At 45.5% G+C, this 25,984-nt stretch overlaps 1 protein-coding gene across 1 annotated transcript in view; it reads left to right on the top strand.

The window, feature by feature from the left end:
• Positions 1 to 25,984, top strand: part of rims2a (regulating synaptic membrane exocytosis 2a) — a 1,685,585-nt gene that overhangs the window by 1,384,343 nt on the left and 275,258 nt on the right. Inside the window, exon 31 of the mRNA XM_070888461.1 lies at positions 7,458 to 7,675. Coding sequence (XP_070744562.1) covers positions 7,458 to 7,675 — 218 coding nt within the window. The remainder of the gene's footprint in view (positions 1 to 7,457; positions 7,676 to 25,984) is intronic.

The following is a 25,984-nucleotide window of genomic DNA, read 5'->3' as shown; positions in this document are numbered from 1 at the left end:
CAGATGCTAGCAGATTACCCAAATAATGTTAATGAGGCCAAGGCCCAATTCTGTTTGCTCTCAGGCCTCCTGGTTGGAGCGTGCACTCAGTGCACATCCCCATTTCAGGCTTGAAAATGGGCCGAAAGCAATGCCCACCTCTCGGTTTCCCAACTGGATCACTGGGAAGTCAATAGATACTTCTGTTTTAAACAAGACAATGAAGATTAGCATTTTGAATCATGCATTCCTCGTAGTTCATCACTGAGGTTTATTTTTATTGTAACCTTAAGATTGAAGAACATTTACCGCATTAAAATCCATGGCTTTAATAATGCACCATAATTATAATCCACTATCATTCTCAGTCCTTCCCAATGCAACAATAAATACCAAGAAAAGCTACATCGATAACGGGGATAATTATCTGCTAGTTTTACCAACCTTAATAATATTTAATAACTTACAATAGCAAAGCAGGGACTAGAAGTTCGACTGGAGCCAGGTTGGGGAAGGCTGGGCGGCCAAACTGATTTCCTCTTACCTCCAACAAGTCTGCAATATATGGGGGCGAAATTGCCCCGCGCCCCAATTAGGGGTGGTAACATTCCGGGTCGTTTATCGCCCGGCCCGGAAGTCCCACCCCCGATGCGGAATTGGGCCGTGCGCCCCTCAAAGCAAGCAGAGCACTGTCTCCGGTGCTCCGCTTCCTTTGAGGGGCGCCCCCTCCCCCGGGCAAAAATGGCCTTTTTTGAGAGAGGTGCTAACGGGGCTACAAAAAGGGGCAATTTCACACCCTATGACTCTTCTACAGCACAATCATTTATGTGAAGTCTCATATTCTCCACTACTCCAGCACAGACTGGCCTTACATTTAGCATTCGGCCGCATAATCCATGGCGTTTCATTTGTCGGCAGCTGTTTAAGTTATTGGACACCATCATAAAGACATTTGGGTCAGTTTTATACATAGCGCACATCAGGCTGGCAGTGGACGGCGTGATTGCATCACCTGTCTAATGACACCCGCAAGAGGCCTGAACCATTGTTGTGGTCGGGCCTGGTCTGATCATTTCAGCAGGCTGCCGGTGGACAATGGACATCGACAGACAGCTCGTCATTAGAAACATAGAAACATAGAAAATAGGTGCAGGAGCAGGCCATTCGGCTCTTCTAGCCTGCACCGCCATTCAATGAGTTCATGGCTGAACATGCAACTTCAGTACCCCATTCCTGCTTTCTCGCCATACCCCTTGATCCCCCGAGTAGTAAGGACTACATCTAACTCCTTTTTGAATATATTTAGTGAATTGGCCTCAACAACTTTCTGTGGTAGAGAATTCTACAGGTTCACCACTCTCTGGGTGAAGAAGTTTCTCCTCATCTCGGTCCTAAATGGCTTACCCCTTATCCTTAGACTGTGACCCCTGGTTCTGGACTTCCCCAACATTGGGAACATTCTTCCTGCATCTAACCTGTCTAAACCCATCAGAATTTTAAACGTTTCTATGAGATCCCCTCTCATTCTTCTGAACTCCAGTGAATACAAGCCCAGTTGATCCAGTCTTTCTTGATAGGTCAGTCCCGCCATCCCGGGAATCAGTCTGGTGAACCTTCGCTGCACTCCCTCAATAGCAAGAATATCCTTCCTCAGGTTAGGAGACCAAAACTGTACACAATACTCCAGGTGTGGTCTCACCAATGCCCTGTACAACTGTAGCAACACCTCCCTGCCCCTGTACTCAAATCCCCTCGCTATGAAGGCCAACATGCCATTTGCTTTCTAAACCGCCTGCTGTACCTGCATGCCAACCTTCAATGACTGATGTACCATGACACACAGGTCTCGTTGCACCTCCCCTTTTCCTAATCTGTCACCATTCAGATAATAGTCTGTCTCTCTGTTTTTACCACCAAAGTGGATAACCTCACATTTATCCACATTATACTTCATCTGCCATGCATTTGTCCACTCACCTAACCTATCCAAGTCGCTCTGCAGCCTCATAGCATCCTCCTTGCAGCTCACACTGCCACCTAACTTAGTGTCATCCACAAATTTGGAGACACTACATTTAATCCCCTCGTCTAAATCATTAATGTACAGTGTAAACAGCTGGGGCCCCAGCACAGAACCTTGCGGTACCCCACTAGTCACCACCTGCCATTCCGAAAAGTACCCATTTACTCCTACTCTTTGCTTCCTGTCTGACAACCAGTTCTCAATCCATGTCAGCACGCTAACCCCAATCCCATGTGCTTTAACTTTGCACATTAATCTCTTGTGTGGGACCTTGTCGAAAGCCTTCTGAAAGTCCAAATATACCACATCAACTGGTTCTCCCTTGTCCACTCTACTGGAAACATCCTCAAAAAATTCCAGAAGATTTGTCAAGCATGATTTCCCTTTCACAAATCCATGCTGACTTGGACCTATCATGTCACCTCTTTCCAAATGCGCTGCTATGACATCCTTAATCATTGATTCCATCATCTTACCCACTACCGATGTCAGGCTGACCAGTCTATAATTCCCTGTTTTCTCTCTCCCTCCTTTTTTTAAAAAGTGGGTTTACATTGGCTACCCTCCACTCGATAGGAACTGATCCAGAGTCAATGGAATGTTGGAAAATGACTGTCAATGCATCCGCTATTTCCAAGGCCACCTCCTTAAGTACTCTGGGATGCTGTCCATCAGGCCCTGGGGATTTATCGGCCTTCAATCCCATTAATTTCCCCAACACAATTTCCCAACTAATAAGGATTTCCCTCAGTTCCTCCTCCTTACTAGACCCTCTGACCCCTTTTATATCCGGAAGGTTGTTAATGTCCTCCTTAGTGAATACTGAACCAAAGTACTAGTTTAATTGGTCTGCTATTTCTTTGTTCCCCGTTATGACTTCCCCTAATTCTGACTGCAGGGGACCTACGTTTGTTTTTACTAACCTTTTTCTCTTTACATATCGATAGAAACTTTTGTAATCCGTCTTAATGTTCCCTGCAAGCTTCTTCTCGTACTCCATTTTCCCTGCCCTAATCAAACCCTTTGTCCTCCTCTGCTGAGTTCTAAATTTCTCCCAGTCTCCAGGTTCACTGCTATTTCTGGCCAATTTGTATGCCACTTTCTTGGCTTTAATACTATCCCTGATTTCCCTTGATAGCCACGGTTGAGCCACCTTCCCTTTTTTATTTTTACGATAGACAGGAATGTACAATTGTTGTAGTTCATCCATGCGGTCTCCAAATGTCTGCCATTGCCCATCCACAGTCAACCCCTTAAGTATCATTCGGCAATCAATCCTAGCCAATTCACGCCTCATACCTTCAAAGTTACCCTTCTTTAAGTTCTGGACCTTGGTCTCTGAATTAACTGTTTCATTCTCCATCCTAATGCAGAATTCCACCATATTATGGTCACTCTTCCCCAAGGGGCCTCGCACAACGGGATTGCTAATTAATCCTCTCTCATTACACAACACCCAGTCTAAGATGGCCTCCCCCCTAGTTGGTTCCTCGATATATTGGTCTAGAAAACCATCCCTTATGCACTCTAGGAAATCCTCCTCCACCGTATTGCTTCCAGTTTGGTTAGCCCAATCTATGTGCATATTAAAGTCACCCATTATAACTGCTGCACCCTTATTGCATGCACCCCTAATTTCCTGTTTGATGCCCTCCCCAACATCACTACTACTGTTTGGAGGTCTGTACGCAACTCCCAATAACGTTTTTTGCCCTTTGGTGTTCTGCAGCTCTACCCATATAGATTCCACATCAACTGGAGGTTGGGGGGAGGGGCCGGAAATCCAGTAGCTCCTTTGCGGAGCCAAGCCGCAAGTCAGTGTTGAAGGAGGGGCAATCCCTGCGGACCGGCAGATTTATACGGGGCTTGTAGGAACATTCGTGCTTCTCCAGATGCCACAAAAATCAGCGCCACAGCTGGTTACGTTTCAGAGTAGCCTGCAGCGGTGCCTTTAAGGACTCCTCGTTCGGCCCAACAATTCCACTCAGTGCAACACTAGAGATTGCTTCAGGCTCCAGCCTTAGACAAGGCCTGCTTAAGAATTGATTCAGGCAGGTTTTGGGTGACCAGTGGGTTGTAAGTTTTGATTTAAATTTTCATCTGCCTTTTGTCTTGTTTTTCAGTATAAACGGGGCAATAGGCGGATAATACCCGTGCACCCCACTGATGCACTGATAATCCTCAGGATACTACTGAGATCTTTCAAATTGCATTAAAAGTCTTGATTGTTTCCTGTCTATAATACCTGCGCACTTACTTCTAACAGCACATTTAGAGCAAGTTATTATGGGGTTAAAATTCTGCTTCAGCACTGCCAGTGCGTTCCAAAATACATGTAGCAAAATCTCACAACCCCAGCTCACAATTTTCCATCCATTAAAATTAATCGTTAGAAAATCGCAGACGAGATGTAGGAATTTTATGATCTGCGCTCCTGACAATTAAACTTATTGTCAGTTTGCTTAATGTTTAACAGTTAAGACTACTTCTGGTCATAGCTTAGTGTAAGAGTACAGTGAGTTGTGCTGGTCTAATGTGGAAGGTGTATAAGAATATTATTAACTTTTAAATATAATGTAAGACCTCTGTGTCGTGGGGCTGTGATATATGAGGACACAGCAGGAAACAACAAGAACTTGTATTTATATAGCACCTTTAGCATAGTAAAACATCCCAAGGGGCTTCACAAGAGCATAATTAAAGAACATTTGACACCAAGCCACATAAAGGGCTATTAGGACAGATAGGTTTTAAGGAGCTTCACAGGCGCGTACCAGGCTGTAGGCCGCTCTCGGGGCGAAAATTAAAGGGGTGGCGTGTCCCACTGCGTAGCGCTGCAAACTGTGCGTGGCTTTGTGCTCCGCTCCCGCAATATTTTACATTCCACTTCCTCTCGGGGCACTGAGCCCAACATAGGTTGCGGGGCTGGACTTCCGCATCTGGCACAGGAACTCCCGCCTCGTGGCTGTTAGCACCCCCAAACGAGGCGCTACTGAATTTCGCCCCCATAAGATGAGGACTACTGATCATGGTAAGGATAAACACAGACTGGTTAGACTGAACGGCCTGTTTCTATATTGTAATTTCTACTTAATTCTACGTCGGTCAGGAAACATTTGGATTTATTCATTGATCAACATAGTGGAGGTTTTATCTTAATTAATCAACAACCAATCTTTGTAGTTCAGCAATCAATTCATAAATTCAGTCTTAACGTTGGGGCTTGCCTAAAACACTTCTAAAGAGATGCGGATAAGTTTGATGAAGTCAAGGCTGTGGGCTACTAGGCACAGATTTCTGGTTACCTCACTGAAACCAAAGTGGTTGAAGATGAAATAACATCAGTGAAATCATATGTTATGTGCAGGCGAACAATCTTTTTTATATGTACAAAATGTAATTGTACTTACACTGGAATTCACTTTGTCATGAGAAATAGTTCATAATTATTGCCTGAGTGATCTCTGAATTGTTAACTGAAGGTGGTCCCGCTCTTTGCAAGAATGTGCGTACATGTACAGTTAAGTGCCGGCCTTACTTCGGCCATGGCAGTTTTTCTTTCAGTGGGAGATATTGATGTCGGCAGTGTTACACTTTGATAGTTTTCATTGCTTCCATCACAAAGCAGCAGACATGTTCTGTTACTAATGGTTCTCAGCAAAATTATAAATGTTTGTGCTCTTATTTCAGCTATATTTACGATGTTTTAATGTCTAGAATTAATTTTGAGCAGAATGATTTCACATTTTTTATATTTTATCTCACCAATCCTTTCTCCTCTCTTTCTGAGGATCTTAAACCATTATTGGGAAACAGTTCTGCAGTTACTGAATTCCCTTAACTACATATACTGGTGTTGGTCGTGAGTTATTTGATCCTTGAGAGCAGCACAGCCAATCAGAATCTGCCCTCACCCAACATTTTTAAACACATTCTTCCAGCAGGAGATAGTGACGAAGAGCAGGAACCCTGGCTGCTTTATTTTTTTCCCCTCCTTAGTAAAGGGCAGCAGCGGTCAGATAAAACAACTCGAATGTTCCCCTATCTGAGATTAAGTAATCCAGGTGAGGTTGGTAACAGAACCTGAAACCTTCCTGGTCTACATGTCTCAGCTAGTCACTGGAACATTCACTGAGCCATCAGGAGAGCCTTATGTAAGCTTTGAAACAAATTATTAATGCTACTAGAGTGGAATTTGAGGGGGGAAAATTGCGTACCGTTGGGGGCGGTAAAAGCGGTGAGGCGGGATTTCCTGAGCCAGGCGCAGAAGTCCCGCCCCAGCAGCTAAATTGGGCTTACCACCCCCGAGAGGAAGTGTAGTGACAGTCTCTCGGGGGGGGGCGGGGGGGGGGGGGACTGGGGTGCTAACCTTCAGGAATTTGCCAGTGCTACACGGAGAGGTGGGTAGCACCGGCGGGAACACCATTAAAGGGGAGGGCACACTGCGGACTCTGCATTAGGGAAAAGGGGCCATCGCTATACTACTAGGGAGCGGGGTGCCGTGGCAGCAGCCCGGCACAGAAGCGGAGTGCCCGGGCTGCACCATCGCGGCATGGACCCTGCGATTTGAAGTTAGCAAGGCCGCGACCGGTAAGTCAGCCATTTTTGAAAATGTCCATTTAATTTTCACCTTGCGAGTGGCCTCTAAGCTCGTACATGCCCCGCGAAACTGGTGCGTGCATTGCCTACGGCAGCCTCACAGGACGCTGCCGAATTTTCGCTCTGAGGCGAAAACTGGTCGCTGAGCACAATGATGATGTCGTTATCGCAGGCGCAGTGGTCCGGGGCGCTACCGGAGGTGCAAATGACCCGAATTTCTCCCCCTGAGTGTTTTGTTCATAGACATTCCCTGTCAGCAATGATGAGCATGTTTTCCCATTCAGTTGTGTTTTCCAAAAAAGAGCTGTGCCACCAGTGTTGTATCATGATAGAATATACGTTAACATAAGTCTCGCTGATTGGCTGGTCTTTTGCAGCCCCAACAAACTTTAACACCAGATCACGGCCCAGATATTTTAGGGGTACAAAGAACAGCAAATCAGAATAGTTCAGTGCTTCTAATTTAGTTATCTATCTGCTGCCATTTCAGGATTGATTTAGGAAGGGTTACAACCAAAATCAATACCTCTGGATCTTAATTATGATAAAGCTAGAAAAGCTTCATATTAAATCAACTGCTGCATGTGTCTGCAAAGTTTTCATTTGAATTTATTAGTCACTTCAATTAAGACTCAAATTCCTGTAGATCAGACGAATCTATACAGAGGTGCAAAAGAAATGCTTCATCCTTGCTCTGCAGTGCCATGTAGCTGAATTGCTTTGTCCTTGCATCTCCCAGACCCTCCAGCTGAAACCTGTCCTTTTGTATCTTCCTCTCTCCTTTTCCCCTGTCTTTCTGTCGATGTTATTTATCTGTACCAACGGCTCACAGTGTCTTTACATCCAAACTGCAAAGCAAACAGATGGGGACCTCAGGAAAGAACATGACGAAAAGCACCAGTGTGATCGGGGATATGTACAGCATAGAGAAAAACGACGGCAGCCAATCCGATACTGCTGTGGGCACCGTTGTCACCGGCGGCAAGAAGCGACGGTCCAGCATTGGCGCCAAAATGGTGGCCATCGTAGGCCTCTCAAGACGTAGCCGCAGTACTTCACAGCTAAGCCAAACAGGTAGGTGTCACTCTTTTTAAAGTCCCATGTCGCCATTGGATGAGTGTTTTATAAGTTGCACATCCACCATTCCAAACTTTCATGACTAAATTCTGGATCAGCGGAGAGCTGGTTTGAGTAATAATTTGATAATGTTTTTACTGTTTGTACAACCCTTACTTGTAAGTAAGGACGCATTTTAAAAAAATTATATTTTGGGGCCCCGGCCAGCAGCTGCAGATTTTCTGGATTAAAAAACATGCTCTAATAATAGTAACATTTCCAGTTCAGAGTATGTAAGGAAAAAGTGAAAGGAACATTTTATTGCTTCAAAGTGCCTGGACAACCGGAACATTAAGCATGTGCTGAACCATACCAGACAATGACTATTTTCAGAGACAAAGATAACATTTGGGAGAGTAAGGATACATCTTCTCCTCCCTTCAACCAACACAGACACCCACACACAAACACTTGATTAATTACACATTATTCGTTCTGAAAGTGTTTGAAAATTGTGTCCACAGACTAAAGACGCATCTCTATCAGAAGGTTTTCAGGTGGTGTTTGAAGGTGACACTGGCTACAAAATGTGCCGTGTTTGAAATTTAGGAAAATGAAATTAAGAATACAGATTATTTATTGAATTGCACGTGATTTCCTTACAAAATTGAAGGTAAAAATGATTTAAAGAAGGAAAAATCTTCAACTAATAGAGGCACATCTTGTATCACCCAGTCTTTGTGATGTTCTTATGTGAAAAAAGACAACCCATATGTTAAGTAAGAATCTAAATGCAACTATAGGTGTGTTATATTGGACATTGTTATTGTTTGTGAACCTGAGGGTGAAGATGATTAACAATTGTGATTCATTTCTTGGTAATACAGTACATCGCAATTAATTTTTTCACAAACATTTATGGAATTCGTCTGTCAAATAGCCACAAACCTGTCACTCCCCACCATAGCCATAACCTAGGCCCCCATTTTCAAGGTGGGAAGATTGATGTCAACAATGAGATTTTTTAACTTTCAAATACATCTATCGAGTTACTATATACTAAATTCAGTATGTGCAGCACTCATTTCATGAAGAGTTCATTGTAACTACCCGCAGTACATGTTACTCCTGTTGTGGTGCAATGATAGATATTTTCACAGATAAAGGTGGCCAAAGATTTAAAAAATGCGTGATTCTCTCCCCTTTAACAGAGGGGAGAGAGCGTGGTGACGCACACACGCTATGACATCACCACTCTGCCGCTGAGTGACAGCGGCGGAGATTCAATCCTGCCCCAATTTCTGCCCCTCAGCCTGCCTTACCGCCGCACTTCCACCCCCACTATGACCAACTTCCGGTCTGACAAAGTCCCGAAAATCGATGGAGAGGCCGCCTCAACGATCCCGGCGGAAATAACTGTAAAAAAAAGATTGTTGCGCCAGCTTTCTGGCGGCCCTAAATATCGGCTCCAATGCCTCTTGCTCTCTATCCTAAATCTGTTACATTTGACTTTATATCTTGAACCCTCAGTCACTGGAAACAGTCTGTCTCTACCCTTCATTACTTTAAAAGCTTATATCAAATCTCCCCTACAAAACAAAACAATTTTTCTGCCATTGTTTCTCATAGCTGAAATTTCTAATGTCTAAAATAAGAGTTTAAACAAAATTTAAAAATCCAAAAATTACATATTTCATAATAGCATGATTAAATGTATCCACTAAATTGTCTTTGTGCCTTTTAATGACTCCATTAGTGTTTTTGCTTGACAGTCTCAGTCTCTCCCAAAGGCCTGGCCTTGGACTTGATATTGTCACTCAGAGCTGAGATGAATTTGTATTGTACAGTCTGAGCACATGCAGTGTGTGTAACCTTGGAAAATAAGAGAGAGACTGGGGCAGAAAGTGGATGAATGAGTGAGAGGAAGAGGGGTACGGCAGAGAAAGAGTGTGTCTTAATGCAATAATATTTCAGCTTTCAAACAAAAAGTTACATTTTGAAGCCAGCTAATTATCACATCTCCCTCTCCCCACTCTTCGTTCCTGTTTCCTTCAAATAGACTGTGTTTGTTTATAAGAACGTAAGAAATAGGAGCAGGAGTAGTCCGTACAGCCCCTCGAGCATGCTCCGCCATTTAATATGATCAACGCTGATCCAATCATGGACTCAGGTCCACTTCCCTGCCAGCTTCCCATATTCCCTTATCAATTAAGAAACTGTCTATCTCTGCCTTAAAGTTATTCAATGATCCAGCTTCCACAGCTCTCTGAGACAGCAAATTCCACAGATTTAACCCACTGAAAGAAGAAATTCCTCCTCATCTCAGTTTTAAATGGGTGGTCCCTTAATCTAAGATTATGCCCCCTAGTTCTAGTCTCCACTATCAGTGGAAACATCCTCTCTGCATCCACCTTGTCAAGCCCCCTCATAATCTTATACGTTTCGATAAGATCACCTCTCATTCTTCTGAATTCCAATGAGTAGAGGCCCAAGTTGCTCAACTTTTCCTCATAAATCAATGCCCTCATCTCCAGAATCAACCTAGTGAACCTTCTCTGAACTGCCTGCAAAGCAAATATATCCTTTCTTAAATATGGAAACCAAAACTGCACGCAGTATTCCAGGTGTGGCCTCACCAATACCCTGTATAACTGTAGCAAGACTTCCTTGCTTTTATACTCCATCCCCTTTGCAATAAAGGCCAAGATTCCATTGGCCTTCCTGATCACTTGCTGTACCTGCATACTAACCTTTTGCACAAGTACCCCTAGGTCCCGCTATACTGCAGCACTTTGCAATCTTTCTCCATTTAAATAATAACTTGATCTTTGATTTTTTTCTGCCAAAGTGCATGACCTTACACTTTCCAACATTATACTCCATCTGCCAAATTTTTGCCCACTCACTTAGCCTGTCTATGTCCTTTTGCAGATTTTTTGTGTCCTCCTCACACATTGCTTTTCCTCCCATCTTTGTATCATCAGCAAACCTGGCTACGTTACACTCAGTCCTTTCTTCCAAGTCAGTAATATAGATTCTAAATAGTTGGGGTCCCAGCACTGATCCCTGCGGCACCCCACTCGTTACTGATTGCCAACCCAAGAATGAGTCATTTATCCCGACTCTCTGTTTTCTGTTAATTAGCCAATCCTCTATTCATGCTAATATATTACACCCAACCCCGTGAACCTTTATCTTGTGCAGTAACCTCTTTACGCAGAGGGTTGTGGGGATTTGGAACTCGCTGCCTGGAAGAGTGGTGAATGCAGAAACCTTCACCACTTTTAAGAGATGGTTGGTTGGGCACTTAAAGTGCAGTAACCTGCAGGGTTACAGACCTAGAGCTGTAATTGGGATTAGACTGGATAACCTTTTGTTGGATGGCGCAGATATAATGGTAAGTACTGCAGGGAATAGAATACAGCCAGGGTGATCTCCTGGACTAGTTTCGAATGCCTGGATGGGTCGGAGAGGAATTTTCCCAGATTTTTTCTCCCTAAATTGGCCTGGGTTTTTAATCTGGTTTTTGCCTCTCCCAGGAGATCACATGGCTCCAGTTGGGGAGTAGTGCAGAATGTTTCAGTATAAAGGGTGTCGCAGTTGTGTGAGGCGGACTAGTTGGGCTGGGTGCGCTTTGCCTTTCCGTCATTGTTCATAGGTTTATATGTAACATTTAGGGCTGCTGACCAAGGCCCATGGGGCTCTATGTCGGCCGGCGGGACACGATGGGCCGAAATGGCCTTCTTCTGCGCTGTAAATTTCTATATGGCACCTTGTCAAATGCCTTTTGGAAGTCCATATACACCACATCCACTGGTTTCCCTTTATCCACTCTGTTCGTTACATCCTCAAAGAATTCCAGCAAATTTGTCAAACATGACTTCCCCTTCATAAATCCATGCTGACTCTGCCTGACTGAAGTATGTTTTTCCAAATGTCCTGTTACTGCTTCTTTAATAATGGACTCCAATGTTTTCCCAACCACAGACATTAGGCTAACTGGTCTATAGTTTTCTGCTTTTTGTTTGCCTCCTTTTTTAAATAGGGGTGTTACATTGGCAGTTTTCCAATCTGCTGTGACCTCCCCAGAATCCAGTGAATTTTGGTAAACTACAACCAATGCATCCACTATTACTGCTGCTAGGATGGAAGCCATCAGATTCAAGGGATCTATCTGCCTTGAGTCCATTATCTTACTGATACCACCTCCTTAGTGATTGTGATTGTGTTAAGTTCCTCCCCAACCCCCCCCCATAGCCCCTTGACCATCCACTGTTGGGATATTGTTAGTGTCCTCTACTGTAAAGACTGATATAAAATATTTGTTCAGAGTTTCTGCCATCTCCATGTTCCCCATTACTAATTACCCGGTCTCGTCCTCTAAGGGACCAACATTTACTTTAGCCACTCTTTTCCTTTTTATATACCTATAGAAACTCTTGCTATCTGTTTTTATATTTCATGTTAGTTTACTTTCATAGTCTATCTTCCCTTTCTTAATAATTTTTTTGTCATTCTTTGCTGGCTTTTAAAAGCTTTCCAGTCTTCTGTCCTCCCATTAGTTTTGGCCATGTATGCCCTTGTTTTTAATTGGATACCGTCCTTTATTTCCTTAGTTAGCCACAGATGGTTATCTTTTCTTTTACACCCTTGCCTCCTCACTGAAATATATTTTTCTTGAGAGTTGTGAAATATCTTCTTATATGTACACCACTGTTCATCAACCGTGCTACACTTTAATCTATTTTCTCAGTCCACTTTAGCCAACTCTGCCCTCATACCTTTGCAGTCTCCTTTATTTAAGCTTAGTACTCTAGTTTGAGATCCAACTTTCTCCCCCTCCATCTGAATTTGAAATTCAACCATGCTATGATCACTCATTCCAAGGGGATCCTTTACTCGGAGTTCATTTATTAATCCTATCTCATTCCACAGTACTAGATCTAAGATAGCCTGCTCCCTGGTTTGTTCCACAACATATTGCTCCAGGAACCCGTCCCTTATGCACTCCATGAACTCTTCCTCAAGGTTACCCAGACCAATTTGATTTGTCCAATCAAGGTGGAGGTTAAAATCACCCATGATTATTGCTGTTCCCTTTTTACAAGACCCTACTATTTCCTGGTTTTTACTCCGACCAACAGAGTTGCTACTGTTAGGGAGCCTATAGATTATGCCCACCAGTGACTTTTTCCCCTTATTATTCCTTATCTCCACCCAAACTGTTTTAACATCATTTGAGCCAATATCATTTCTCATTATTGCAGTGATTTCATCCTTTATCAGAGCTACCCCACCTCCTTTTCCTTTCTGTCTGTTCTTCTGGATTGTCAAATACCCCTGAATATTTAGTTCCCAGTCCTAGTCACCTTGTAACCACGTCTGTAATGGCTATCAGATCGTACCCATTTGTATCTATTTGTGCTGTCAACTCATCTCTTTTGTTACGAATGCTATGTGCATTTCGACAAAGAGCCTTTAAATTTTTTTTTACCCTTTTTTCCTGGTTGTTTCCTCTCTCCTTCAAACTCACTTTCTTTATTTTTGCTTTCTAATTCCAGCTTTACTCCCCTCCCTACTGAATCTATTTTCAGGTTCCCATCCCCCTGCCAAGCTAGTTTAAACCCTCCCCAACAGCACTAGCAAACCGCCCCCCCGCCACCCACTCCCCCCACTTCGAGGATTTTGGTTCCCAGCTCTGTTGAGGTGCAAGCCGTCCTACACTTTACTTAAGAAAGAAAATTCAAATTAGAATGAGGAAAGAAACTGCACATCTATCTTTCTTTCTCTCTCTCTCGCTCTCAAAGTTCTTTGAAATTAGAATATCTGCTTTACATGTGTATATGATTACATGATTAGCTTTTTCTAAATGTTAACAGGTGTGGTTTAAGGTTAAAGAGGTTGAGTAGTTAATGATGGAATGAGGAGATGAGAGAAACATGAGTGATTGGGCACAGGAATAGTAAAGGAGCAGCTGAGGGCGACATTTTCCCCACAACCCTTGCCTTAAATTTAGCGTGCAGCCATCGGTGGCTGATTTTCCCGCCACGACACCCACTTGAAAGCAAAGAAGAGACAGAGAGAAGCAGAAGATGACAGAGAGAGAAGCATAAAGAGTTAAGGGGAGAGAAACAGAAGAGATGAGATAGACGAAAGTAGAAGAGGAGAAACGGAGAGATCAAACAGCTCTATGAAAACAGCAGAGAAAGGTAAGAAAGTTACCATATTCTCACAGTAACCACATGCAATTCCACAAGTGATCTACTAGTAATTTAAAAAATCAGTAGGAAATTGATGCCTTCATTCTCATCAGCATGGAGGGGTTTTTTTTGTTGCTTTCTTTCAGAATGTCTGATGTTGTTAAGTTGAACGGTGTGTTGAACATAAATAAAAACAGAAAATGCTGGAAATCTCAGCAGGTCTGTGGAGAGAAACAGAGTTAACATTTCATGTCGATGACCCTTCGTCAGAACTGGCGAAAGTTCAAAATTAACAGATTCTTAAGGAGCACTGAAAGGGGGAGGGGAGGAAGGAACAAAAGGGAAGGTCTGTGATAGAACATATAAACATAAACATAAGAAATAGGAGCAGGAATAGGCCACCCACCCCTCGAGCCTGCTCCACCATTGAATAAGATCATGGCTGATCTGATCATGGACTCAGCTCCACTTCCCTGCCCGCTCCCCATAACCCTTTATTCCCTTATTGCTCAAAAATCTGTCTATCTCACCCATAAATATATTCAATGACCCAGCCTCCACGCTCTCTGGGGCAGAGAATTCCACAGATTCACGACCCTCTGAGAGAAGAAATTCCTTCTCATCTCAGTTTTAAATGGGTGGCCCCTTATTCTGAGACTGCGGGCTAGACTTTCCACTTCCTGCCGCCGCCGCCCGTATCTCGGTGGTAATCGGGCGGTATGATGATATGGAGTCATCCATATCGCCGATTACCGCCGAGATCTAAAGATGCAACTTTTACCTGATTTCCTCCTAGTGGTAGCGATGGTGACAGCGGGCGGTCTCAGTCGTCGTGTAAGGCCGGCTTCATCTTGAACGGCCTTACTGCGCATCCACGAGTTTCTTTTTTGGGCATACGGGATTATTTTTTTTAATCATAAACTGCTGAAGCTTTCTTTCTCAGCATATCAATTTCCTTCAAGGCAATCTTCCATCAGTGTCTGCCGCAGCCAATTGCCCAGATATTGCTGCTAAAATAACAATGAATTTAATGCTGCTCACTGTTATTAATGTCTAAATCATCTAGCAACTTGTGGTGAGGAAGAGTTACCCCATGAATTGCACATCTCCACAACTTGTTGGACGATTTGTGTTGCTCCGCTGTTAGCCTCGCAGAAACGGCAGCTCACCCTCAACCTCCCCGTGAGTTTCAAGAAATTGCTGCATTCGTGCATTAAGTATTAATTAAATTCGGCACAGAAAGTTAGGGCTGCTACTTTAATTAGGAGATTTATGTTCCTGTGACCGAAGCAGCTAATGGAATGGCCTCATTGGTGGAGTGAAGAGGGCAAGATGTAAAACTGTAAATGAATGCTCCATGGCAGTGCAAGCTTCCTGTGCCACCAGTGTAGGTCCACTGAAAAAGCAAAGGCTCGCACAAGTCACCATAAAATGGGCACAAGACCTCTGCTCTTGGTTCACCACCTCCTCTGTGCCTGGGCATGGAAGCAATGTTTCAACCGCGCGCCCCACCCTACCCAACCCGGACAAAATGGTATAGTGATACAAATTGTCCTTGGTATGCAAATTTTGATAACGGCCACACTGAATTTCTGGCAGATCTCAGGATTGGGCACCGGAAAATAGGACAGAACCTGGTTCCCATGATTTTTGGGCCAGTGGGGGGAGCAGAGGTTAGTTTGTTGGAAGGGGCTGTTGGTGGTTCTTGCACCTGCTCCACTAAACCAACAACTCACCAAATCAAGGTCAGAGTGAGAAAAAAGTTGATCAAGTTAGTATCAGAGCATAGCTGTTTAGGTGGCAAATTCATGTATCAGAGCATGCCAAGGATAACCAAGAGTGCCAAATGGAGTTCATTGAAAGTAAAGCAGAGCCCACAGAATTTAACATTTATTGGCTGACTTGTTCTAGACTGTAGACTGAAAATACAACTCCGAAATTAGTTACGAAAAACTTTATTACTGCTGTACAAGAATACAATTTGTAGTTTTAAGTTAACTAGATTTAAAGACGAAGCCAGCAGGAAATCTGGATAACAAAATGATACTCAATAAATGATGCTTCAATATTCTTTACAATCATAAATCTGAAAAAGCCAAAGCAGCAGTGGCTCAGAACCATATCTTTCATTCATAAATATTGGTAAATTTATGTGATTATCAAAGTGACAGATGTCACAGTTGGGTGTGTCAGGATCAAATATTCCCAGGTTGGGTACTAAATGAGCCTGATGGAATGATTGCCTCCCTCAACTGGTGTCCATATCACTGGGTCAGGGGCACTTAAGTGTACCTTTTTCATGGCGCTATTAATTGCCGGCGGTATTTTGGGCGGTACATTTAAAAAAAAGCTGAAAATAGCGCTGGGCGATCTTGCGGGTGGTAAACGGGCGGTGCACGACATTTATGAGCGAAAATCGATTGCATCTACTGGGTGGGCGGCTGGATTTACCACCGGCATTCATTGGACCCCGAAACTACCACCGGTGGTAATCGGGCGGTATATGGGCGCAAGCTTAAATCGGGCGTTAATGCATTAAAACCTTAAATTGGGCGATTAATCGGGCAAAAAGATCGGGAAACTTTAGTCCTATGTCTCCTAGTTTTAGTTTCCCCAATGAGTGGAAATATCCTCTCTGCATCCACCTTGTTGAGTCCCCTTATTATTTTATATGTTTCGATAAGATCATCTCTCATTCTTCTGAATTCCAATGTGTATAGGCCCAACCTAGGGTGGAAAGCAGGAGAGATTTGAGAGACAAATGGGACAGCTGCATTTGGTAATGGTTGAATCAGTTAATTTCGAACTTTTGCCAGTTCTGACGAAGAGTCACCAACCTGAAACGTCAACTCTGTTTCTCTCTCCACAGATGTTGCCTGACCCGCTGAGATTTCTAGCACTTTCTGTTTTTATTTCAGATTCCAGCACCCGCAGTATTTTGCTTTTGTATTAGTGTGTTGAACATACATGGTTTCGACTAACCATGTCTGAAAACTAAAAGATAATGCATTGAAAATTCCCACTACTTGAGTAGGATGAGACTACATCTAATGTGTCAATTAGGTCCATTTGTGTTTCGCTTGAAATGAAGTAAAACCAAGCATGTTTATCAGGGCTGGTGCATTATAAGAGGAAGTGTTATAACACCCTGTCCTCCCAGGGGATTTGTAGGATCTTGCAGAGACATCATTGGTGATTTTTTTCCAGCAACTTGAGGTGTCTACTGTACATGTCTCTGAGCCATATACAGGAGGGCAGGTATTACTACAGCCCTGTAGCCCATGAGCTTGGTGGTAGTTTTAAGGGCCTGGTCTTCAAAAATTATTCTCCTAAGGCGACCGAAGGCTGCACTGACGCACTGGAGGCGGTGTTGGATCTCGTCATCGATGCCTGCTCTTGTTGATAGGAGGCTCCCGAGATATAGGAAGTGGTCCACGGTGTCCAGGGCTGCGCCGTGGATCTTGATGACTCCGGAGGCGTGTGAATGGCGGAATAATTACCAACTGTCATGGGAAAGAGAAAGAAACATAAATAAATAAATAGAAATGGGGGGGGTTGTAAAAAGGGAGGAAAGAGAACAAAATGTGGGCAGAGGTGATGGTCTAAAATTGTTGAACTCCATGTTGAGTCCAGAAGGCTGTAAAGTGCCTAAACGAAAGGTGAGGTGCTGTTCCTCGAGCTTGCGTTAAGCTTCATTGGAACAGTGTAAGAGGCCGAGGACATCGAGGTCAGAGTGGGAGTGGAGCAGAGAATTAAAGTGACATGCAACCAGAAGCTTGGGGTCGTCCTTGCAGACAGAATGGAGGTGTTCCCTATCAGTAAATGGGAAGAAGAAAAACATTACTAACTTGATCTTTGTTTAGCTTCATGTTCACATCCACGCATGCCATTTTTACCTCCTTCCTGCTTTGTGATCAAACCTACCCCTCTATTGATGATGAAAGCTGAGTCTTTTTGAATATTAAAGCAGAGTTTGCACTCAATGGGGTAGATTTTCTCCTCGTGGGGACTTCGGTGAGACAGCTGGCAGAGCAGGCCTGCTGGCCACCCAATAGTCCCAATGTGAAGCATGGTCCATTTTGAGGGCCGATGGGCTGCAGGTGGAAAATGGATGCCTTGGGGCAGCCCACTAGCTCCAGGCCACTGCGATATCAGGCGGCCCAGCCAGCTTCCAGGCCGGAAGAAGGCAGATCCTTGGAAGGGCCCCGTCTTGGGGGATGGAGGACCCCAAGCAGCAGCAGCCTAGGCTGGTTTTGTGGAGTCCAGAAGAGCAATCCAGCTCTTCACGGCACCCCAAAAATACAGTCAAACTTAGCTTTGAGCTTCTTTTCAGCTGGATCGCCAGCTGTTACTGTGCACGATGCTCAATCTGCCTAATACTGTCCTAAAATGCCAAAAGAGATCCTATGTATGTCATACGATACCGAGTTGCGTAGTAGAAAGGCCTACCACCTGACGCAGGCGAGTGCTCCGGCCTGCCAGAGATAGGCCCGTTCGAAGACTGCAGCAGCCACAATGACGGCGGGAGTGGGACGGTAAGTCATTCGCTACCATTTTCTGGACCTTTTATCTTGTCCTCCAGATACTGGCCATAATGTCTATACTGCCAACTTCTACCTCATGAACAAGCCATCTTTTGTAAGCTGCTGTTTTGAAATAGTCATAGGTTTTACCTTTGGTGAAGTACTGGATTCCAGTCTGTGCCTTAACATGCTTGTAGCTAACTGAAAAATACCGATTTCACCAAACAATTACATAAGAACATAAGAAATAGGAGCAGGAGTAGGCCATTTGGCCCCTCGAGCCTGTTCCGCCATTCAATAAGATCATGGCTGATCTGATCTTGGCCTCAATTCCATTTTCTGCCTGTTCCCCATAACCCTTGACTCCCCTGTTGTTCAAGAATCTGTCTATCTCCACCTTGAATATATTCAATGACTCAGCTATCTGGGGTAAAAAATTCCAAAGATTCACGACCCTCTGAGACAAGAAATTCCTCCTCATTTCCATTTTAAATGGGCGACCCCTTATTCTGAAACTATGCCCCCTAGTTCTAGATTCTCCCGTGAGGGGAAATATCCTCTATGCATCTACCCTGTCAAGCCCCCTCATAATTCTATGTTTCAATAAGATCTCCTCTGATTCTTCTAAGCTCCAGAGAGTTCAGACCCAACCTGCTCAAACCTATCAAAGGAGGCACGGCAGGCTAACCGTTCCAGGCCTCAGATATCCTGTGGAGATGGGAGCGCCGAAATTCAGACCCGCCGGATAGCTGGCGCACCTGCCTTTTTTTTAATGAGTCTTTACCGCTGTTTCAGAAGAAGTACCCTCTTTCACGAAATTCACCCCTTTGTCTTTTTTTAGAATCGGCCAGGAAGTTGGTCATAAAGGGGGTGGAAGTGCAGCGGTAAGTGCTGGTGAGGAGCGGAAGTGAAGGCGGAACGGATTCTCCACCGCTGTCACCCAGCAGCGGAAAGGTGGTGACGTCATTGCGCGTCTGCGTCACCACGTTCTCGCCTCCGTTAAAGGGGAGAGATTCGGCTATCAGTCGTAATCGGACACTGGATGACCAGGGAGGGTTTCGGCCGGGCCAACGGCCTTGCACCCAAGAGAGGGTGCCAAGCTGCCTGTTGGCAGACCGGCCGAATCCAGGGATTTAATATCCAGCCGACATGGAAGTCAGCCAGTAAAAACAAATGGCGTATGCGACAGTGGACCCTCGCCTTTAATGGCCGCTGCACAGCCAGGGCAGAAAGAGAGCATACAAGGTGCACCGACAGAAAAAGCTCGGTGACAATAAGATTTTGCTCACTAAATTTGGCAGTGGGGGAGGGGGGGGGGCTCCCGGCGGTGCAAGCACTGATGATGCACGGCCGGTCGGCAGTGGCGGACGGAAGTGGGGGCCGCCAGAAAACCCCGGAGCTGAATTTAGCTTGCGGCGGCCATTTATCCAGGATTCGGCGGCCACTCAACTCCGTCGCATGTCCACTGCAAAGGGGCGGTAACGGGTCTTGTTGGGGAGCTAAATTTCAGCCCTGGGAGGTTTAGTTTGCTGCTTCTCTCTCTTTTGATTTCCCCTCATCCTGGCCGAGGGGACCTGTTGGTGTGACACACATGCCCCACCATCCCCCTTCCCCCCACACCCGCTCCTCTCTCTCTTACCCCTTCATCTCAGGAATCAACTTCGTGAACCTTCTCTGAACTGCCTCTAATTTTTAGCTGCAATACCTCATGCCACTGCTTATGTATTGTGATTTATTGAAAAGTTAAAAATACCTAAAAAAAAGATCTCCACTGTATGCTCTGCAAATGGCTTACACACACACACTGTCAGCCCTGTATTATTGCTGTGAGAACACCACAAGTGTCCATGGGCTGGATTTTCCTTTTAAATCGCCCCCGCCCGATCCTTAGCGGTGTTCCGGCGGTTGCGTCTTTTCAACCGCCTGAATGCCGCTGGTTCGCGCTGCCGAGGTTTTCAGATGCTCCATGTTGTCGGCGGTGCGGCGGGCGGGAGAGGAGTGCGGCGGGCGGCGGGCGGCGGGCGGAGTGCGCTGGGTGGAGTGCGGAGTGCGCAGGGTGGTGGGCTGAGTGTGGCGGGCATAGTGTGGAGTGCAGAGTGTGGTGGGTGGTGTGTTGTGCGGCGGGCGGAGTGTGGCAGAGGAGGCCCATCGGCTCGGGAATCTTCGGTCACAAGTTGTGCGCACGCGCACGCGCACGCGGTTGTTGCACTCTGCCCCCCCCCGCTACCGTAAGGAGAGGCCAGAGACTGCCGGCCTGAGATCGCTGTGTGGGGGGGTGGGAGATTGCTGTGGGGGCGGGGAGGGAGATTGCTGATTTGGGAGGGGATCACTGTGTGGGGCTGGGGGAGAGAGAGATTATAGGAGGGGAGGTGGGGGAGAGATCACTGTGTGAGGGGTGAGGGGAGAGAGATCGCTATATTGCGGGGTGGGGGGGGAGAGAGATCGCTGTGTGGGGGGTTGGAGGGAGAGATATTGCTATGGGGGTGGTGGGGGGGGGAAGAGATCGCTGTGGGGGGGGGAGAGATCGCTGTGGGGGGGGGGAAGAGATCGCTGTGGGGGGGGGGAGAGATCGCTGTGTGGGTGAGGTGGGGGAAAGAGATCACTGTGGGGGTGAGGTGGGGGAGAGATCACTGTGGGGGTGAGGTGGGGGAGAGATCACTGTGGGGGTGAGGTGGGGGAGAGATCACTGTGGAGGAGTGGGGGGAGAGAGATCGCTGTGGGGCGGGGAAGAGAGTGAGGTCACTGGGGGCGGAGAGATTGCTGTGAAGGCGGGGTGAGATCACTGTAGGGCACGAGACAGACTGGGAGGTGAGAGAGAATGGGAAGTGAGAGAGACTGGCGGGGAGAGACTGGGAGTGAGTGAGACTGGGGAATAAGAGATACTAGGAGGTGAGTGAGACTGGGGGGTGAGTGAGACTGGGGATGAGTGAGACTGGGGATGAGAGAGACTGGGGGTGAGTGAGACTGGGGGTGAGTGAGACTGGGGATGAGTGAGACTGGGGATGAGAGAGACTGGGGGGTGAGAGAGACTGGGGGGTGAGAGAGACTGGGGGTAAGTGAGACTGGGGGTTGAGTGAGACTGGGGGTGAGTGAGACTGGGGATGAGTGAGACTGGGGATGAGTGAGACTGGGGGTGAGTGAGACTGGGGGATGAGAGAGACTGGGGGATGAGAGAGACTGGGGATGAGTGAGACTGGGGGTGAGAGAGACTGGGGGTTGAGAGAGACTGGGGATTGAGAGAGACTGGGGATGAGAGAGACTGGGGGGTGAGAGAGACTGTGGGATGTGTGAGACTAATGTGAGTGAAACTAGTGAGTGAGAGAGACTAAATGTGTAAATAAGGCTTTATTAGACCATTTATATTATTGCCTAATACTAGAAAATACTACAATCCATTTAAAAATACATCAAACTGTGGAGAACTATAAAGATCTGTGTAATATCAAACAGACCTGTCAGATCTGTGACCATATCGCCAGCTTAAGGTCCACTTAAGACCCAGTAAGATTTGTTTTTTCAGAGTGGTATTAAGGTCCGGTTGTAAACGGATCTTAATGATGAAACTTCCATTTTGGACGGTAATATATGGGCAGACAGTATCGAATACAGCCCGGCGGTAATGACTGTGGAATTTACCGCCAGGCGGTAAATGGGCGATTTGAGAGGAAACTTGTATTTCTGGGTGATAAATGGGCGATTTGAATGGAAACTCTAGCCCCATATGTTTAGCTGCAACAAATATGAAATGTTCCCTATAAAAAGCCGTAATACTTCACATTGAGGAAGCTTTAGCTATCTCTAAAATCTACAAAGTGAAAATCGGAGGCATCAGCAGATGTAAAAAAGGAAGGACTTGTAGTTATCATATCCTTAGGATGTTGCAAAATGCTTCACAACTAATGAACTATCTGAAGTGCGGTCACTTTGTTTTATTGGGCATGAATGCCAGCCAATTTGAGCACAGCAAGATCACACAAACAGTAAGTAAAAAGAATGACTGGTTAATCTGTTTTTGGTTTTTGGGTGAGGGAGGAATCATAGAATGGTTACAGCACAGAAGGAGGCCATTCGGCTCGTCGAGCCTGTGCTGGCTCTCCGCAACAGCACTTCAGTTTGTCCCACTCAAATACCCTTTTCCCGTATCCCTGCACATTTTTTCCCTTCAGGTACTTAGCCAATTCCCTTTTGAAAGCCATTATTGAATCTGCTTCTACCACCTTTTCAGGCAGTGCATTACAGAACCTAACCACTCGCTGTGTAAAAAAGTTTTGTCGCCATTGGTTCTTCTGCCAATCGTCTTAAATCTGTGCCTTTGGTTCTCAACCATTCCACCAATGGGAACAGTTTCTCTCTATCTACTCTGTCTAGACCTCTCATGATTTTGAACACCTCCTCATATCCTTCTCTGCTCTAAGGAGAACAACCCCAACTTCTCCAGTCTACCCATGTAACTGAAGTCCTTCATCCCTGGAGCCATTCTTGTAAATCTTTTCTGCACCCTCTCTAAGGCCTTCACATCCTTCCTAAAGTGTGTTGCCCAGAATTGGACACAATGCTCCAGTTGAGGTCGAACCAATGATTTATAAACTTCCTTCCTTTTGTACTTTATTTATGAAGCGCAAAATCCCATATGCTTTTTTAACCACTTTCTCTACCTGCCCTGCCACCTTCAACAATTTATGCACATATACCCCCTCAGTCTCTCTGTTCCTGCACCCCCTTTAGAATTGTACCCTTTAGTTTATATTGCCTCTCCTCATTCTTCCGAGCAAAATGTATCACTTCGCACTTTTCTGCGTTAAATTTCATCTGCCACGTGTCTGCCCATTTCACCAGCCTGTTTATGTCATCTTGAAGTCTATCACTATCCTCCTCACAGCTCATTATACTTCCAAGTTTTGTGTCATCTGCAAAGTTTGAAATTGTGCCCTGTACACCCAAGTCCAAGTCATTGATATATATCAAAAATAGCAGTGGTCCTAGTACCGGCCCCTGGGGAACACCACTGTATACCTTCCTCCAGTGTGAAAAACAACCTTCATCACTACTCTCTGTTTCCTGTCACTTAGTAAATTTCGTATCCATGCTGCCACATCCCTTTTATTCCATGGACTTCAACTTTGCTGGCAATCCTATTATGTGGCACTTCATCAAACGCCTTTTGGAAATCCATGTACACCACGTCAACCACATTACCTTCATCAACCCTCTCTGTTACCTCATCAAAAAAAGTTGACATAGGGGCCTAGAAATTGGATCGAGTCCAAATTGTGGTTCAGCGCATGCCTCATTAGTATTGTACCGGAAAACTGCAGGCAGCAGTGCAGCCCCAGAGGCAGCTAGCGGTTGCGGCGGGGTGGCAAGTTTGGCTAGCTGGGACACCAGCCGAGGATAAGGTGAGTCTGGGGGCGGAGAGGGAGGAAATCAGAGGGGGGGATGGGTTGTGAGAGGTGTCTGGCAGCTCCCTGCAGTTTTAATGTGGAGCCGGAAGCAGTTTTGCCCTTCATGGTTCGGTTCTGCATTCAGGTAAAAAATGAATGTACCTTTTTAAAAACGTACCTTTTTGGTGGCGGCCTCCCTTCAAGAAGCTCTGTTTAAGCCACATGCAGACCAGGTAATTCTGAACGCAGCAGGCCTGTCACCTGCTGCATTCAGGGCAAACCAATTTCTGGTTTGTGTCCGAAAGCAGAAGTGATTCCTTTATTAGTCTATTCAAGAGGCCTTTAGATGCGAATGCCAGGGATGTTTCTACAGCATCCACAGCACTCAATATCACACTGAAGTGCCACGTAGGTTATGTGCGTAAGTCTTGGAGTGAGCTTGATCCTGTACCCAACTGGTCCAAGTATTGATATGTTCTTTCACAGAGTGGTTGGAGATGATTCTCTCCTGTAGCTCCAGACAGGCTGGTTTGTCATCTGGGTGAACAGTGAGAGCTTGTTAGTGAGAAGGGAGGGAACTTTGCAGCACCTCTCTCTGCACCCTATTGACTAACTTACAGCAGCACAGGTTGTGCGCTTTCTTGATCGGGGAAATGATTTGTGGAGCATGCGGCTGACGGAGTGTGGAGAAAATGACAATTTTCAAAAATAGAGAGAAAATAAAAAAATATTAACAAAAAAGTTGTGGCAGGAATAGAAACAGAGAAACATAGAAAATAGATGCAGGAGTAGGCCATTCGGCTCTTCGAGCCTGCACCACCATCCAATAAGATCATGGCTGATCTTTCACCTCAGTACCCCTTTCCTGCTTTCTCTCCGTACCCCTTGATCGCTTTAGCCATAAGGACCATATCCAACTCCCTCTTTAACATAGCCAATGAACTGGCATCAACAACTCTCTGCGGTAGGGAATTCCACAGGTTAACAACTCTCTGAGTGAAGAAGTTTCTCCTCATCTCAGTCCTAAATGACTTACCCCTTATCCTTCGACTATGTCCCCTGGTTCTGGACTTCCCCAACATCGGGAACATTCTTCCTGCATCTAACTGTCCAGTTCCGTCATGCAGGAATTCTGTAGGTTTTACATCTTAAGAAGCTTTTAAAGGCTTCATGCTTTTGCTATGAGAATTGCAGCTCAGAATTGAAGCTGGTTATATCTTACAAGGAACTTGTGACTTACATTTTCCTGATTACTGTACTCTTTCAGAAAATAATTGAAGATAAGTAACTAGCATGTTAGAATGGATTTTTACGTGTAGTTTACTGAATGACAGATGTTGGTTTGGAACTTGTACTCCAGAACAGACTCTATAGCTCATTAGGGCTTGAAATGGCTCTTTTTACAAAAAAATAAGAAATGTCTATTTATTTTCATAAATAACAACCAATTAACGAACTGGTAGTGATGCGTGGCTTTGAGACGTGTAATTTCTGAGAATGCAATTTTGTTAGTAGACACTCGCCCATTTTTATTCAAGGAAAATTTTACCCAATAATCTCTTTAATCGTAGCCAGAGACTCTCCTGCACCGGCTTCTCTTCCCGCTCCCACACCGTTACCTCTGGTGTCCCACCAAGAATCTATCCTTGGCCCCCTCCTATTTCTCATCTACATTCTGCCTCTCCGTGACATCATCTAAAAGCATAACCTCAGTCTCCACATGTACGCTGATGACACCGAGCTCTACCTCACCCCCATTTCTCTCCACCCCTCCACTGTCTCAAAATTTTCAGACTGCTTATCTGACATCCAGTACGGGATGAACAGAAATTTCCTCCACTGGGAAGACTGAAGCCATTGTCTTTGGTCCCCGCCACAAACTCTGTTCCCGAGCCGCCAACTCTGTCCCTCTCCCAAGCATCTGCCTGAGGTTGAACCAGTCCCCTTCACTTAAAGGGGAGAGCTACTGCCATTTAATTCAGGTACATTGGGCCACCAGGGAGGGTTTTGGCCGGGCCAGCGGCCTGCCACACAAGAGGGGGTGCCAGGCCGCATATTGGCGGCCCAGTCGAACCCGGGGGCATAATTGTTGGCCGACAAAAAAATAAGATGGCGGCCGCGGCAGTAGGTCCTCCCCTTTAATGGCAACTGCACTGCCATTTTGAGCACACTCCATGCAATGGCAGAAAAAGCTGTTGGTGGCACTGCGCGGCGGGAGCAAGA

Source organism: Pristiophorus japonicus, chromosome 1 (assembly GCF_044704955.1).
Source record: "Pristiophorus japonicus isolate sPriJap1 chromosome 1, sPriJap1.hap1, whole genome shotgun sequence".
Classification (NCBI taxonomy): Eukaryota; Metazoa; Chordata; class Chondrichthyes; family Pristiophoridae; genus Pristiophorus; species Pristiophorus japonicus.
Note: the sequence above shows the minus strand (reverse complement) of the source record. Positions and strands in the feature narration are given on the sequence as shown.